The 18,296-nt window shown below is 38.0% G+C and overlaps 1 protein-coding gene across 1 annotated transcript; it reads left to right on the forward strand.

Moving 5' to 3' along the window:
- Nucleotides 1-1,803: 1,803 nt before the first annotated feature.
- LOC311516794 (myosin-IIIa-like) lies at nucleotides 1,804-18,079 on the forward strand (the record flags this gene model as incomplete). The annotated part of the gene is made up of 11 exons (XM_084621132.1): nucleotides 1,804-1,974; nucleotides 4,280-4,396; nucleotides 5,273-5,377; nucleotides 5,478-5,561; nucleotides 6,877-7,079; nucleotides 9,681-9,779; nucleotides 9,880-9,994; nucleotides 14,580-14,706; nucleotides 15,514-15,724; nucleotides 17,455-17,602; nucleotides 18,038-18,079. The coding sequence occupies 11 exons, from the start codon at nucleotides 1,804-1,806 to the stop codon at nucleotides 18,077-18,079; spliced, it is 1,422 nt and encodes a 473-aa protein (XP_084477258.1).
- Nucleotides 18,080-18,296: the final 217 nt, after the last annotated feature.

The following is an 18,296-nucleotide window of genomic DNA, read 5'->3' on the forward strand; positions in this document are numbered from 1 at the left end:
CCCCATCTGCCGTTGCGTCAGCACCAGGGCTGCTCACGCGCTTGCCCTCAGAAAATAGTCATTATGCTCAATTGAAGTTCAGTGCAATGCTAAATGAAATGTATACACGCGTGCAGAGTGAGTTTGTGACTTGAATGCTGAATAGCCTGGAGAGACTGTATAAAGCGCCATCTCCAGGGATTTACAAGCTGCTGTGTACAAGCACCAATGCACTCTGCTAGACACTATGCTAGACTAGTTCCTGGATATAGCAGTTCCTTCTACCTTAGGCATGTTAAGAGTTTGGGTTGAAGCCTGTGCATGTTAGGAGTTCAGATTGCCCAAATGCTTCTAATTAAGCTGTGTGAAAAGATTTGTCAGAACCTGAGCCCAGATCTATGAAGTTACACAGACCCAGCGTAGTATAATTTGCTTACCTCCCTCCCAGGATCTCCTCCAAGCTTCCCCCAGGTGTTGGGACTCCTCTTTAACATTATCATTGCTAAGTGGGTGCCTTCCCACACCTCTGTCATGGGGCTAGGCAACCCCCTATATGTCACTGTACTGGCTGGCCACACCCCACTCTTCCATCTTTGGATGAGCTGCCCAGTAGGTTCCTGTCTCCTGGTGTTTACCTCAGCATCCGAGTGAATGAAAGGGCCTCCTCTGGCTTCTCTGGAATCAAGATGATTACCAACTCAAGCTCACACAGGACAGTCTCCATTTTCTCTCTGCTTCGCAGTTGACGCACCCCAGAATCAATTTTTGTTCTACCTTTCTCCATGGTGTATAAAAAAGTGAGATGAGGAGATCTGATCCAATTCATGGATTTTTGCTGCTGCTGCCCTCTTAGACATTTAAACTCACTTCTGTCTGTAATCCTCTGCTGTTACGCTCCTGAATTCCCATTCATTGATCTTCTGTGCTCTCTTGTGGCACATATACCCAGTCTGAATCATGATCCTTGCATCCTCTGTTGACTCCCTCATTAATTTGTTGATGGATCCCATTCCAGTGGTTGCCATTCCCTCAATGTGCCATTTCTGCCATGTATGAGATCCATTCATTTGTGGCTTTTCTTCATTATTTCTGCAATGGTGTGTAGATTTCCGTTTGTTTGTTCAATTTAAAAATAAAATATAGCCTCTTAAGATTGCTAAATTAACAGATTAGTCATGCTTATAAGAAAGGGCAGTTTTGAAATCTTCTGTCCTTTGTACAATCTTTTCCTATATAGTCCAAAAATATCTGTTTAGACTGTACACATTTTGGGAAAGGGACTGTGTCTAGTACTTCCGTGTTTATACAGTGCCTCACTCAATGTGAGCTCTCTCCCAATCAGCCCCTCTGGGCACTACCATAAAATGAACATTAAATAATTATAAGTCACCAATTTTTTTAAAAAATATTTCCTTCTGGAGGCTGTCTGTGGTCATTCTTCTCATACTATTCAATCATATCATCCCAGATTTGTACCATTCATAATACTGATTTGAGTAATTTTTATTTTTTCCAGGCTGCTGCCAAGACACAGCTACTATAGGTATTATAAGTTTATTACCTTTTCTATACAGCATGGCTCCAGTCCTACCACTGATGGCTCACAAATGGACTATTATGCTTCTGTTGAGCTCTATGAAGCTCCACACAGGTCCAGCAGTCTTTCCACATGCTATCAATTGCAGAATCAAACCCCTTATTTTTAAGTAGCGAACCTCGGGGGTACTGAGGTAAAAAGTTCTATTCTGTCCTGCTATTTTGGTCATTCATCAGTTTGAATTCAATCCATCAGAATGTTTGAACATCTTTAGGGGGTTGCTCTCAATGCGTCTACAGCTTGAAGATGCAAAGAATGTTTTCTTACATCAGAAAAGCGTACGTCTCTTCTTTTGTAGATTTGAGCGAATTCATACTAAGAAAGGGGACTACAGTAGGTCTCTAGCCTCAGACCAGGAGGATGTAGATGATTTAGCAACCTTGGAGGTACTGGATGAGGTAAGATATTTAATTTATTTAAGTTTTCTTGGAAACTAGTATACAGATAAGAGTCAAAAAATACTGCTGTATTTGTAGATTAACCTAGCTTGTTTTTAGGTGAGCCTACATTCTCACACTTTAATTACATAGTAGTCCATGGTACTTTACAGACTTCTGCTAGATTGTTGAACGTGAGATGAGATGTGTTGTGTATAGAGTTGTGCCATCTTAATGCCAAAACATCCTCATGAGCGAGATCATGAGCTGGTGTAAATTGGCATAGTACCACTAACTTCAGTGGAGCCATGCCAGTTTATTCTGGCCAAGAATCTGCTCCATGATGATGATTTAACTTTAAGATGGGACAGCTCTAGATACAGCATATCCATTTCCACCTTCAGCTGGAATTGTCCCCGCTTAATGTTAACACTTCGTCATAGGCCATATTCTTAGCCGGCATAAACTGCTGTAGCATCACCGAAGTCAGTGGTGCTATGCCAGTGTACACAAGCTCAGGGTCTGGCCACAGAAGACCAACTTTTGCAGCATTTTAGATACTTAAAATAGTGCTGTTTGGCCAAGTTTGAAAAGTGGATCCCTTTTCTGACAAGCAACATGAAGGGAAAAGAATGCTGTGACCAGAAATTCTGCTTTTAAAGCTTTCCCCCCGGGGAGCTACTTAGCAATATTCTTTATGCAAACAGTTATTTCTCTGCATTTCATTAACTTCCTTTTGGCTAGGGAATGCAATCATAGGGCTTAAATCTCCTCTTTCTCTAACTTGACAATAGTGCAACTCCATTTTCATCAGTGGAGTTACCTCAGATTTATGCTAGTGTGTATGGGAAAGAGAATAATCAGGCTACAATGATTTACCTGGAGTTCAGAGGCAGTGGGTGGATGTGGATGAAATGCCAACATTGCTCTGCTGAATGGTTCAGGGACTGCTACACAAGAGAATAAAATTAATAATCTCCACCTGCAAATTAAACTTCACTGACACGTCAACCATTAGTGAGCCCTGAACTTGGCTCTTCTGTAGACATGCTGTGAGCACTGCATAGTGATAACGACACTTATAGAGTGCTGTACATCTTCAAAGCACTGTACAAACATTAGCTAATTAATAGGATAGTAGCTCAGCTAATCAAGGCTATTCGTCTGATGGGTAGAGCTCACATCCGAACATTTATTTACATTCAGAATAGCCATATGCTGACAGTAAGATTTCTACTTTTTGCCAAGGAGTCCATTCAGCGAAAGCCATGTCATGCTCATAAAGGGAGATGATATTCAGTATATTGAAAGGTATGGTTCAAAATAAGAAACAGGATAGATTTCCAAGCCTGTGAAATGCTTTCATCTTGTTTTCCCTGTGGGAGTAAATGTTACCATCCCTGTTGCAGCTTCTTGAGTTTCTCCCTATTTTTCTTTCTTTCAAATACAGACCGTTCAGTTCCCAACTGTATCAAATTTACACTCACCACAGTTTGGGGGGATGGTGACTCTAAAAAACCTTTTCACTCCTGATGCTGGTCCAGCAGGGGATTGAAACAGCACCCTGTGTAACATGGAGCAGTCCTTGAAACTAGTGTTACTCCAAGCTACAGCCAACTGGTGCCTAAGATAGGGATTTGACAGAGCACCCTTTTCTGCCTCTTTTCAGCTTTCTCTGCAGAAAAGAGGGGTGAGACAAGTGGCAAAGAGTTGGCTTACCAGCATGGTGCCACCCTAGGATTTTCCTGTGCTGGGGGAAATCAGCTTCCAATTTAGGGTAACTTTCTGTTTGCTTTTCACTGCTCAGGCAGTAAAAAAACCGACATCAGACCAGATCAAGAGCTGATCCCAAAGCATGTTAATATATGAATATCTTCAAACTAGTATCTGTTTATTTACATTTGTAGATTTTAGCCTACTCCAAGGAGTGCACATTTAAAGATGCAGTATAAAAGGTTTCAGAGAGATCCAAACAGATGGACTTCTATGTCTATATGATCAGAACTTAGGAAAAAATCTCAGAACTTGGAAGGGCATGTCTGAATTCAGTCTAGTGACCTTTGCATGGAACAATGATATTAATCCTTGGGATAGGGAGTTTAGAAAGAGAGATTAGGGAGTCCTAAATGAATAAAATTGATTGAGTTACTGCATTATTAATTTGTTAATATTTGTACAAAGATCTGAAGATATGTGTTTGTGATTCATGTGGGATGGCGATACAAAAATATTGTGGCCTCTGAATGCCACTATGTTTGAAGGTACCAACGTGTTTCTAAGCATTAACTTGAACATGCCTTGGCTTTCCTATTCTTTTTTACAACAGAATACAGTAACGGAGCAGTTGCAGAAGAGCTATGCCAGGGATCAGATCTACACATATGTAGGAGACATTCTCATCGCTGTCAATCCCTTTAGGAACTTAGACCTTTATTCTGCACAGGTGTGAAGAATGAGTTTCAGTTGTGTTTTGCTTGTAGTGATTTCCAGTGAAATTTGAAAATTCATACCACTCATGATGATTTAATACAACATCTAAGTAACAGAATTATCAATAAATCATCTTCTAGCATGCACATGGGCATATACTTTGATATAAATGGTTTAATTACTATATGCTGAATTCCTGCACATAAATGAGACCGTTTGTCTCTCATGCTCTCTCTCTACACACACACACACACACACACACACAGTGAAGCCCTGTGTACAATAAGTTCCCCAAATTCCACTTATCTTTCTGATAGAGGCTTATGAAACCCAGTGTTACTCCTCATTGTGCTTCACACTAAGAGCCTGGTTCTCCCATTTACTTTAGTTTTACACCAGTGTAATTGGTGTTACTTGTGCAATTGGTGACTGATATGACAGTCTGGATCAAATAAAAGTTTGTCTTTGTTTATTGGTTATGGCAAGTAAAGAAAAGAACATTTGCCCCTTAAAACATACCAAAATACTAAATGGGTGTATGAAAAGACAATGGTATGAAATGGTAATTCAGTGCTTTGTGCCTGAAAACATGAAATCTTGATCTAATTATTTTGATTTTATATTTTTCATAATCAAGGCATGATGAGATTTCAAAGTATACCGGTTCCTTTTTAATGGTATTTAAAATATAATTCAAAGGATCCATTGGTCCACAGTATAGTTAGTATAGTAATAATAATAATTAATAAATCTTTATTTATGAAGCCCCCCTACGAATATGCTAGGGATGCTGCACAGCAATCAGTAAATATAATGAAAACATGATAAAATAATACAAAAATAGCTATTAAAGGAACTCAGAAAACATTTGCAGTGTTCTGACCCTCAGCATTCCAAACTGTATATTGGAGCAAAGCGGACTGCCAATCCTCCCCACATCTTTGCTGTGGCTGACATTGGATACCAATCCATGGTAACATACAACTCGGATCAGGTAAAGGTATTTATTTACACAATCAGATTTATATCTCATACCCTTTGCTCTGCTGAGAGGGATGCAGTGAGGGCAAATGGACTTGTCTTATCTTCTTCAGTGTATTGTCATTTCTGGAGAAAGTGGAGCTGGCAAGACGCAGAGTGCCCACCTCCTGGTTCAGCAGCTCACGGTCTTGGGAAAGGTATGTTTTTAAAGTGGGTGCTCCCACAAGTCTCTCTAAAGCCTGAAACCTGAATAAATTGGAACATAATCTCAACCCTGCAGTGTCGTTTACAGACCCCAAATACCCTAATTCTGCATTGGAATCTGCTAGCGGAGGGTTGAGGATAAGATGTGGAAAAGGTGACGTAGCCCAAGACTATATTACCTTCTCCAGACAACCTTTCCAGTGTCAGAGAGGGGATGATGTGCCTCCCCCAGCTCAACCCTGCCTTAGCCCACTTGGAGACAATAATGGAATGCTGTAAAATATTACACAGCACAGTGAAAGTTTTACCCTTCTTGAGCAATCTCCTGCCTTCGGGACTGTCCTAAATTTTCCCAAAATGTACCATGTAGGATTCTGTTTCACCTTCTGACATGTTCATCTCGCTTAAGCAATGGATTGTTGTCAGTGTCACTGTCTTTCCATATGATTCAGACCAGAAAGGCTGACTTGATGGTTTGGCTCCTTAAAGAAAATCACAAGTATGCCCAAGTTTGGGTCATATCTTGAGAGTTTTGCATATTAAAGGCAGGGTGAAATGAGCAGTGGCACATTCAGCAAGTAAAGGTCAATGCACTAGGATGTCTTCTTAAGGCTTCAGGAGTGTCCAGCTTAGAATAACGGTAGGAAGATGGGTATCTAATGGGGAAAATAATTGGCCCAATGTTAAGAGAAGAGTGAAAACACAAAGACTGTGCTGAAAATGAGTGCATGGGTGAATTCTTGGCCCCACTGAAGTAATTAGGGAATTATGCCATTGACTCCCATTGAGATCAGTGAATCCAGGATTTAACTCTACATCTTAAGCCCTTGTTTCAAGCATACAGTAAATCAGTCTGAGGTGCTCCTTTACCATGGTGATGGGTGAGGTATAAAAACCTGGGATGGATAGTTGGATGGATAAAAGTTGAGGCCCCAATTCAGTAAGGTACTTAGGCATGTCCCTAGCTTTAAGCACGTTGCAGTCCCATTACCTAAGTACTGTACTGATGTGTTTAAAGCTAGGTATGTGTTTAAGAACCTTGCTGAATTGGGGCCTGTGTGGGCAAGGAAAAGGGCCTTGCCCATAGGTGCAAGAGAAAAAAAGAAGGAAGGGAATTCTTTCTCATTACAGAGATCTGATGCTTATTGTGATACCTAAATAGAGATTCCAGAAGTACACCGAGTAAACAAACTGAAACTCTCAATACCAAATGTAAATGAAAAGACCTATTTGAAAACAGTTATTTTGGGATTATTCTTGAGACTGCTTTAAGCAATAACTTTTCTGTATGTTGGCTTTTATATCTAGGCTAATAATAGGACTCTCCAGGAGAAGATACTCCAAGTGAACAATCTTGTAGAGGCATTTGGAAATGCAGGCACTATTATCAATGATAACTCCAGCAGATTTGGAAAATACTTAGAAATGAAATTCACTTGTGGAGGAACTGTAGTAGGAGCTCAAATTTCAGAATACCTCCTCGAAAAATCCAGAGTTGTCCATCAGGCTGTGTAAGTAAAAAGGAACAATTGACCCATTTTAAAGTAGACAAAGCAGGAGTGCAATTTGGGAAATCTTGTACCATATTCCAGGATAAGATTAGCAAGGTTTTTTCTTTCAAATAAACAAGAGGTTGATAGGTTCTAAAGGTATAACTTAAATTAAAATAGCTTACAGTATATTTTATTACATTCTGGTTTATTTAAGCAGGTCTGTTTTTTAAAAAATCTTGCATATATTGTACAGCAAAAAGGATAAGCATATGTGGGCAGGGCTAAGGATATTCTAATAGTTTTAACTCTAAATATCTTTATTTGTCTGGGTTTAAATTAGGGCTGTCGATTAATCATAGTTAACTCACACGATTAACTCAAAAAAATTAATCATGATTAGAAAAATTAATCACAATTAATCAAAGTATTAATCCTACTGATAAACAATAGAATGCCGATTGAAATTCATTAAATATTTTGGATGTTTTTCTACATTTTCATATATACTATATTCTGTATTCTAATTGAAATCAGTGTATATTTTTTATTACAAATATTTGCACTGTAAAAATGATAAAAGAAATAGTCGTTTTCAATTCACCTCATACAAGTACTGTAGTGCAATCTCTTTGTCATGAAAGTGCAACTTACAAATGTAGATTTTTGTTGTTGTTACATGACTGCACTCAGAAACAAAACAATGTAAAACTTCAGAGCCTACAGATCCACTCAGTCCTACTTCTTGTTCAGCCGATCGCTAAGACAAACAAGTTTGTTTACATTTACAGGAGATACTGCTGCCCGCTTCTTATTTACAGTGTCATCTGACAGTGAGAACAGATGTTCACATGGCACTTTTGTAGCCAGCATTGCAAGGTATTTACATGTCAGATATGCTAAACATTCGTATTTCCCTTCATGCTTTGGCCACCATTCCAAAGGACATGCTTCTCACTTTCAGGTGACATTGTAAACAAGAAGCGGGCAGCATTGTCTCCTGTAAATGTCAGCAAACTTGTTTGTCTGAGTGATTGGCTGCACAAGAAGTCGGCCTGAGTGGACTTGTAGTCTCTAAAATTTTACATTATTTATTTTTAAATGCAGGGGTCTTTGTACATAATTCTACATTTGTAAGTTCAACTTTCATGATAAAAAGATTGCACTTCAGTACTTATATTAGGTGAATTGAAAAATAATATTTCTTTTATTTTTTTACAGTGCAAATACTTGTAATAAAAAATAAATATAAAGTGAGCACTATACACTTTGTATTTTGGTTTGTAATTGAAATCAATATATTTGAAAATGTAGAAAACATCCAAAAATATTTAAATAAATATTATTCTATTATTGTTTAACAGTGAGATCAATCACACAATTAATCACGATTAATTTTTTTAATTGCTTGACAACCCTAGTTTAAATTAAGCTCTTAATATTATGTTAAGTATATTGTTTGGATTACATTTCCTTTAATTTTCCCTCATTAATGTAACTTGTATGCAAAATATTTGGTTAAATCCTGGAGATTCTAATATAATTTTGCTTATAAAGGAGTATGAACCAAGTACACATATATATTTGTTAAGAGTGTGTGTGTGTGTAATAAAATAACAAATGATAGAGAAATTAAACAACACTTCATAGAATAAATTCATATGAAAGTAAATTCCTGTATAATATCAGCTGTTTGTTTTCACATATAGTACATTAAAGTACACAAAAAATTATTTTAGTAGATCTGTTTTTGTCATTAACAATAATTAATGGCAAAAGTTTAGAACTTGGTATAGGGAAATCTTGCCCCAGCTCTAATTTTAATGTTTCCTTCACCGACTAAAACTGAGTGTTTTGATTCTGTGAGAGCCTATTACCTTATGCAACACAAATGACTACTTCTGTTTCCTCTAAGTTGATTTAGCAAATACACAATTTAAAGTTTTGGTCCAGTTTTATGAAACGCTGTTATTGACAGTTTTTCCCCAATCGAACTTCAGTTATAGAATCTTGGATTTTTCGGAATAAAATCCGGCTTTTTCCCTAAGATAGTGGTTTGCATTGAACTTTTTCCCTGGGCTTGCTGATTTCTGGTGAGGTCATTGGGACCACTTAAATAGGATATGTCAGGAGAATGTGCTTAAATTTACACATGAGCTTAAATCCTTTTCTGAATTAGTCAAATCTCACAGAACCTTGCAGGATCAAACCCATAGTGAGAATGCAACTCTGCCTGGGAGGGAAGATTTTAACAGAGTTCCTCAGGGCACAGTTAGTTTACTAAGGTTGTGGGCAATTTCCAAGATCCGACCCAGTATTTACTTATTGTATCAAACACCACAGTGCTACATTTAGCTGCTTCTACATCATCTGCATTGGTAGATATGACACGCAAAAAAGCTTGCACAGAAAAAGATGGAACTAGTTAAAATCACTGCACCAAGTACTCAGCAAGTATAAACTGATGGAATTCCATTGACTTCAATGGAGCCATGTCAATTTACAGCAGCTGAAGATCTGGCTCACTATTTTTAATGATGTTTAACAATAGCAGCAATGCCATCAATAAATCTAGCAGTACAACTTTCTTACTCAAACAAATAATTGTTTTTGTTGTTTCAGGGGAGAGAGAAATTTCCATATTTTTTATTACATCTATGCTGGTTTAGCAGAAAAGAAAAAACTGGCACATTATAAACTGCCAGAGTATAAGCCACCCAGGTAACGAAGTTTCTTTTTACATAAATTGATTTCTAAGGAATACATTGTAGTTGGCTCAACCTCATTTGGATTATAACCCTTTGTTCCTCAACCTTTTCAGGTATCTGCAAAATGAACATCTCCGAACAGCACAAGATTTTATGAACAACAATTTCTATAAGTCTCAGTTTGAATTAATTGAGCAGTGCTTCAAAGTCATAGGTTTTACAATGGAGGTGAGTGCTGATAACATTTCAATCTTTTTCTTTTTTTGAAACCTTCCTTTGCTTCTTCCTGTGACAGGAGGTAATAAAGGGGAAATGCATTCAAAGAATGTAACTAATTTCCTTCACTATTTTTCTCATTTTGGCTAAAAATACAACCAGTTTCCTTCATTATGTTGCTCACTTTGGCTATGATTCTTAGACATTTTTGGATATTCCATGGTCAGTTTGTCATGATATTGTTACATATTTTAATTCTTTTAAAAGTGTTTAAGCATCTATATACTAAGAAAGTATTATTAGTCAACAATACTATAAAATCAGTGGCCATAACATAGCTGAATATTTGAAAAAAGGTTAATTACAAAATAAGTGCATAGAAAATAATGTTTGTAACCATTAATAAGCCTATAATTTTAGCCTAGTTCGTGTAAGCTTCATTCACTTTTTAAATTAGAGTTTGAAATAAGGAGTCTTTGGCAAGGATGGTTGAAGTGCATTGAGAGGATCAAACCTGTCATGTCAGGGTGAGTCTTATCTGTGACCACTAATTTAATCTGTTCTTCTTTCTTATTGTCTCTTTTCATGGATGTGCAGGCCACTGGTCCTCTCTTGTAAGCCTGTACCAGTATAATTACAATAAATATCAGCCTGTTTCTTTTTAAAGTCTCCCTTTGTCAGCTGCTTTGAAACAAGGAATTTCATGTGCCATTAGTAGAGGAGCTGCATTATAATGTTGCTATTCATGGTTGTTAATATTTCTCAGACACTGTTGGTACCTAGTTCTGGAGGAGCAAGTCCAACAGGAAGGAGGTACTAAAAAGAGGCAAATCTATAAATATAGAATACTAGTTTACAAAAGAAAATCTGAGAGTTTTCTAAAATTCCAAGTGTGAGACTTTTCACAGGTCTGGTTTGGATGGGAACAATACACATGGCTGATGACGTATTAACATTCACCATGCCGTCATTAAGGGTAATATTTTAGCTGTGAAGAAACATGTGTGAACCTTTTCCCCTATGTTTTAATAATACTTTCCTTGCTGTTTTTGCCATTAGTGATGCATTTCTTTACTCTTTACTATTTACTACGGCTTTTTTCCATGGAAAATTTTGAATTGTTTGCAAAAAATTAAAATCAGAAACAGTATTACCTGCTGTTTTATGACACTGGAGTTGTCAATAAGTATCAAAAGTATCTCCCATCACACACTGTAGTTTCCTCTCTTGAGGGAGGTGATACATCATGGCAGTTACATGGAATCATGGGAGATGAAGTCTGACTGGAGAGCCTGGCGCAGGAGAATGGGAGCATGAGACACCTTAACTACAACACCCATGAGGCCCTCAAGTGGCATTTCAGAATCCAAATATTTCATTTTTAGGCATTGATTTTTTGACAAAAAATATCAATTTTTTTCAATGGGAAGTGGACACTTTTTTGCCAAAAAATTCATTTACTCAAAAATCCATTTTCTGTTGGAAAAACAATCTTGACAGAAAACTTTCAATCAGCCCCATTGCCGACCTGGCCGCAAACCTATTTTGTAGCCAAAGCAGATGAAACCTATTAGCAGTGAAGCTGAATTTTCATCTTTTTTTCCCAAGCCCATTCTCTTTTTTTTCCTTTTGATACTTATTCACAACTCCAGCGCTGTATAGCAGATGGTAAGGCCCAACAATCTCCTGTCAGCAGTACTTCCATCTCTTCAGAACTGGCCTACATGAATGTGAAGGTTGCAGAACTGTCATCAGCAGAGCTACCCACATGACAAGACCTTGTGGGGCATGAAGTGTACTATGCAGTTACACCAGTCTGTTCCTGTTCCCCGTGCTTAAACATTCATTTTGATTGATAAGAGCATCACCTTCATATAGCAATGACACTATATCGCCAAAAGAGGGGGTGTCACTTCTGATATTTTGGAAGTCCACTGAGAAATGTGAGTGGCCACACTATGCACAATGCCAGCATGCATCTTCTGGTCACTTTGCAGAAGGTTGTGGTACAGGGTGTGCTTAGTTTCTGAGTGGATAGGGAAGGAGAGGCATAAAGAGTCTTTCTTGTTGACCCTCCTATGAAAGGGATATTCCTTGTGGAAGCACTAGCCTCTCAAAAGGGGTGGGGCTCTTGTCTGACCCACTTCCACCCCAGCTGGCAGAGAAGGCTGGGTACAGAGGGGTGTAGATACTGCACTCTCTTGAAGGGTGACACAGCAGTATTGGTTCCCAGAGATCCCATGAGCTCCTGGAATCATTGTACCTAATCCAGGCTTAATGTCTCCCAGGACTGCCACTGGGGCTGTGTCTCTGCACCATACCCTTTGCAGAACTGTGGCTATATGCCAGAAATCAAGCTCTGTATGCACCGAGACTGCTACTTTTTGGCTAGAGAAATATGTTGCATCAGAAAGAGGCTCCTCCATGGAAAGGTGCAATAACGTACTCCTAACCTTTGACATTCCATCGTGGTGCACAGAGGAGTTTCTCTATATATCCACAATTCGTGTTTTATTAACAGGAGTCCTGAACATAGTCTTGTGCATTCTGATTAAAATGCAGCCTACGTGTTTTTTTGACATCTCTCTTTTAAACTGGCTAGCATGCTGTATTGGTACCTACATACTCTATACTTTGCTCTCTGTCCTAAACCCACACTGTTTTACTTAAGACTGCATGACAAAAATAAGAGGAAAGAACTGCCTGGGGTTCACAATAATCATTCTAGACAGATCAACCAGATTTAATACCTACTGGAAAAGGGCACAAAAATGTCCGTTGCTATACCCTTTATACAACATAATGGCAAAAGTCAAGTTATCCATTTCTTTGAATTTCATCCACATTCTTAGGCTTGAAATGAAAGTAATCACTTTACAAACATACACACTGCGTGCCAATCATCCTAAGAGTAATTTTTAGAGTGAGCTTTTTTAGTTGGCTTTGGAGTAACTGGAATAATTCATTTTCATTAAGTGTTAGATTTGTGCTGGATTCAATTCTGAAAGTGTTGAAAATAATATAAAATATGTTGAGCAATTAAAGATAATTAAGGATTTTATCTGAATAATTGATGCCAGCATGTTACAAAATAGTATGATATAAAATGCTGTGGAGTGATGAGTAGCCCATCTGCTAAAATGCTTGTCCAATACTACTTCGCCCTTAAGAAAAATAGTAGCCCAAAATTCTATTTTAACCTAATCTACATTACAGAAACTAAAACTGTCTCACTCTGCTTAGACAATGACCAGAAATAATCAAATATGGAGATGGGTATTCAGGTTTACAGTTTAGATCAAAGCCAAAACCACAATGAAAGCATTACTTTATCTATTACTATTACAGTTTTACTTATCATTCATTATTATTTAAGGTCACTTACTATATATGTCACCTAAAATTTACATTGTGATTACAAATGTTGTCCCCAGATCAGGAAAAAATCCCCATTCAGGACAGCACTTAAGCACATGCTTACCTTGAAAACAATGGGATTTAGGCACATGCTTAAAATTAAGTCTGTATTTAAAGTGTTATCCTGAATATGGATGAGCTTAAGGACCTGTAAGTGTGTCCCTGAATCAGGACTATATAGGGTCTGATTCTTCTCCCACTGAAGCACTGTTTCCATTAACTTCAGTGGGCACAGGATTAGACCTGTTGTAAAACTCATTCTTTGTTCCAAGAAGCTTCCAGCCTTAGGGCTAGATCATGCCTTCAGGCACAGCAAGGAGTGGTATGGAGTTGCTCCTGAACTCTCTGGTGCACAGAGAGAGAAGCACAACCACTATGGCATCCCTTTATGGGGTGTAGCCTGCTCCTACCTGCATGCTAATCTAGTTCTAAACTATTGCAGAAGTGGGGTTAGGCCACGTTTCCACCTCCTCCTTGCCCCCTCTTTGATGCCAGGCATCCCCTGGGACTAGCATTAGAGTATGGTGTGAGGAGTGACTGGTGAGGAGAATGGGATACATGTATTCCTGGAAGAGAGTGTGTGGTGGACAAGAAGAATTAGGCTGTTCCAGGCTTGGGAGGCAGAGTCCTAGAAGGCATGGAGTGAGAAAAGGGAGCAGTAAAGCAAGAGGACTGAACACAGAGGAGAGTAAGAGGCAATGAGAGCAAAAATGGAGATGGAGATAAAGATTGTGAAGGACCTTGAAAGTGAGAACAAAGAGCTTGAATTAGATGTCTGAGAGTAAGCCTCTGATGTGGTTCAAGGATAGGGGTGCTTTGGTCTTACTGGTGGAGAGAGGAGAGCATGATGAAAATGCTACGGCTAATTTAACTGTACTTGTCCTGAGCAGGAGTTCTCAACCTTGTCAGGCAATTGCATCAATTTACTAGAATAAGATCTCATGTGTATTGGCTGCCTCGATCATTGATCTGGTCAGCCAGTGACTCCTGTTCTGCTGTGTGTGCTCCAGGACAGTCCAGGCTCCACTATAAATGAGGAGGCAGTCAATAGCAACATGTTAGGGCCCAGTACAGATGCTTATCTTCAAGATATAGAAAATGGGTGTAGAATACCAGTTATTGCAGCCTAAGGTACCAAATGTAAAACTATAAATGGCTACATTTTTAATCTCCTTTTCAGGAACTTGGCAGTGTCTACAGTATTCTTGCTGCAATTTTAAACGTGGGTAACATTGAGTTTTCTTCAGTGGTATCCGAGCACATGATTGACAAGAGCAATATTTCCAATCCAGTCGCACTTGAGAATTGTGAGTTCTCTTTCCTTTTATTTAAGATTAAATTTCTTTAATGTTTTAGCAGGCAGGAGATTTTATCACATTAGATTTATCTATAAAACTGTATTCAGGTGGAAATTTTGCAAGACTTAAAGTATAGCAGTTCAATTCATGCCAAATCCACATTAATAAAAATGTAAAAAGAAGGGTTTCTTTCATATTTATGTGCATACAAATTATTTACTTTTTGTGTCCATCCACATAGTTTATTCAGATAGCATGACTGTTACCGGGGGGAGGAGGGGCGGCGAAAAACAAAATAAAATGTTCATGGTTTTTGTCAACATTTAAACTTTTTGTGAAAAATTTCATCAAAATTTTGAATTTTATTTTTTTACCAGCTCTATCTCCTACAGCGTTTATCTCGAGGAAATAGAGCTGGGCTACCTCCCTTGTGGGTCACAATGGGCTTACAGTGGAAAAGCATCCACAGGGAAGCTGCTGCTCCCCCTCCTGTACGAGAGGGTGGAGCCTTGATTCTGCCCCCAACACATTGTCCAGCATGGCTGAGCTGTCACTGAAGGGAAAGTAATCTGCACCTGGGAAAGGGCTGGTGCACATGACTTCCCCACCCTGGAGCAAGAGGGGAATTAGCTACAGATTATGACTCAGTCCCTCATCTGCTCTTGGGGCAGCACAATTCCACACTGCCCCATAATCAGGACACATTGTACTGTTACAATCTAACCCTTAGAAATTAAGAAATACTTCATTCATTCCTTCAAAAATATACCTGCGGGTTGTGTGTATGTCTTAACAGTACATCTGTTCACTTTCTAGGTGCTTCCTTGCTGTGCATTCAGGCAGATGAACTGCAAGAAGCTCTCACCTCCTACTGCGTGGTGACTCGAGGGGAAACCATTATCCGTCCTAACACCATGGAAAAAGCTATTGATGTCAGAGATGCCATGGCCAAAGCATTATATGGGCGTCTCTTTAGTTGGATAGTCAATCGCATCAATACTTTACTCAAGCCAGACAAACTTTTAAGGTAAAGGGACATTTTTCCAGTAGAAAAATTATCTCTTTGCAATGTGAAATGTATGATTTGTATACCTACATGGTCTATATATTTTATAGAACATCTGGCAACGGAATAGTCATGATATAATATTTTATTAGCTTGTTCAGATCCATAACGTTTAGCTCTTACAAATCCTTCCTTCATCTGATAACTTCTATACCTATGGTAATCATTTCTGATCATATACATTTTTTTCATTAGTAGTATGCAATAGACATATAGTAAATAGCTGTAATACTGGCATCTTGGCATTTCGCTATAGATTAACTGGGTGAAATTCTGATCTTAGTTATTCCCATGTAAATTAGGAGTAAACCTACTGGAGTTATATACCAGATATTTTTCCTTCAGGTGATTTACTCATAACTTTTAGGGCCAACGCTGCCATTCATCTGCAGGTTGATTAGGCCACATTCTGATCTTATTTGCATGCATCCTTCTGGTGTTCTTCTTCTTCTTAAGTATTTATGATAGTGCCCAAAGCCTCATCGGGTTTAACACCCCATTGTGCTAGGTGTTTTACAAAAAGGAAAGGACCGTTCCTACCCTGAAAAGGTTTGCAGTCTAAACCCAAACAGACAAAGGTTAGGGGATGGGGATGCAAATGAATCTGGTGAAGGATTGGCACAGCTTTGTTAGTAAATCATGCAAATCAAGGCCCTCCATGGTAGTTGGGTGCCAGGGGAGTGGAATGAATTTAAAACTACCTGATTCCGAATACACATAATATTTCAATCTGGCACGTCTGCATTTTCATTTAAGAAACATCAGAGGGAATCCAAGGCTGCAGTTTTGCAGCCCTAAGAGCCCTGAAAACTTTAAAATACACAGTAACAGCAATAAATACCATTTTGATTGATGATTATTAAGCCGAAATACAAGGCAGATGGAGCTGCACTGCTAATTTATGGACATATCCCATCACTCTGCCATTGAGCAGGCCTTGAGGGCTCCAAACCAGTAGAACAAGCGTGGTTCCACTGTGGAAGGGGCAGGGATGAGGATCCCCATCTGGTATCTAAAATGCATGCAGTGTACAAATAACATAGAACTGATGTTTGTGTGGGTGGTAATAAAATAGGCGTTACTTGCTAAATTCCTGTAATTACTTATCCGGTACTCCTCCTTCAGATTTTTTTCTTGTAACGTGTAAGGTCAAATTTTCATACTTCAGTGCCTAAAGCTAGGCTTCTAAATACCTGTTGCATGCACCTCATTGCAAATTGAAACTCCTATCTTAATCTTAATATTTAAAACATTTATTTAGGTGCATAAAAATGAATGTAGGGGCCTCTGCAGACGATCTATTTTGAAAAGTCAGCCCTAAGCATTGTGAGCAAATAATCTGAGGGAAGAAATACCTAGTATCTAATTACGAGCCTATTTTATTACCATAGAAACGAAGAGCAATTGTGTGTCATTTGTGAACCATAGTCTGTTTTTTTTCCCCAATAGGGGAATCATTAGATTTACATGTATTCTCAGTCATCCTTAGATTTACATGTATTATCGTATTTCATATTAGAACTGATCATTCTATTAAGATTCATCTGATTGGGCAAAATTCATCCTTATGTAACTCCCATGGTCAGTGATAAATTTGGCCCATTATTTATTTTCTTGAAACAATAATGAAGTTAGGCATTATGTAAAATAATGGAGATAAACATATGAAGAGCTTTTTTTATCTTTTTCAGCGAAAATGATGATGGGTTGAACATTGGGATTCTTGATATCTTTGGCTTTGAAAATTTCAAAAAAAATTCTTTCGAACAACTGTGTATCAACATTGCCAATGAACAGATTCAGTTCTACTTCAATCAACATGTATTTGCCTGGGAACAGGTAGGTTTGGGAATATTTTATCAAGCTTAGTAGTGCTGAACATAAAATATCTTACCCAAAAAGCTAAACTCTTCTTTCTTCTTAAGAAGCACAAAATAGTAGTCTATAACAGACTGCTTTCTGTCTATACATTATGTGAAGAACTGTTGGATTGCCATTTGTAATTTAAATGTCCATCTAAAATGCAGTAAACTTCAAATGTACAGTCTCTAGGCAACAGAGCACAGCAATAATGGGTTTGATTCAAATGCATTGTTGTTTTGTTGAGGAATAATGTGTACTATGTAATTTATGGTTCAACAGCAAAAAGCAGAAATGCCATACAGTACATATTGTTTGATGAATGCCTTTCCTAATAGCATGCTAATAAGCTTTTTAACATTGAATTCCAATTATAAAAATCAGAATAATTGCAATTATTTGGATCTCTTTTAGGAATTTGTTCTCCTAAACCAACTGATGGAAGATTTACTTTGATTACACGATACAATTTGATTTAAAAGATGGAGGAAAAATTAGGTGTTGTAATTACAAAAGCTAATGAACTTGAAAGGGTCAGTAGAAAAACTGTAAAAAGACCATAAGGAGTTTATAAAAGGATTAAATGAAAATTAAGTTAAACAGTTTTAAATTGCTAGCCAATTAATTCTCTTATTTGAGAAAACATGTTTCAACAAAAAACAGAAGTACTGCC

Source organism: Lepidochelys olivacea (assembly GCF_965140295.1).
Source record: "Lepidochelys olivacea isolate rLepOli2 genome assembly, chromosome: 2".
Classification (NCBI taxonomy): Eukaryota; Metazoa; Chordata; order Testudines; family Cheloniidae; genus Lepidochelys; species Lepidochelys olivacea.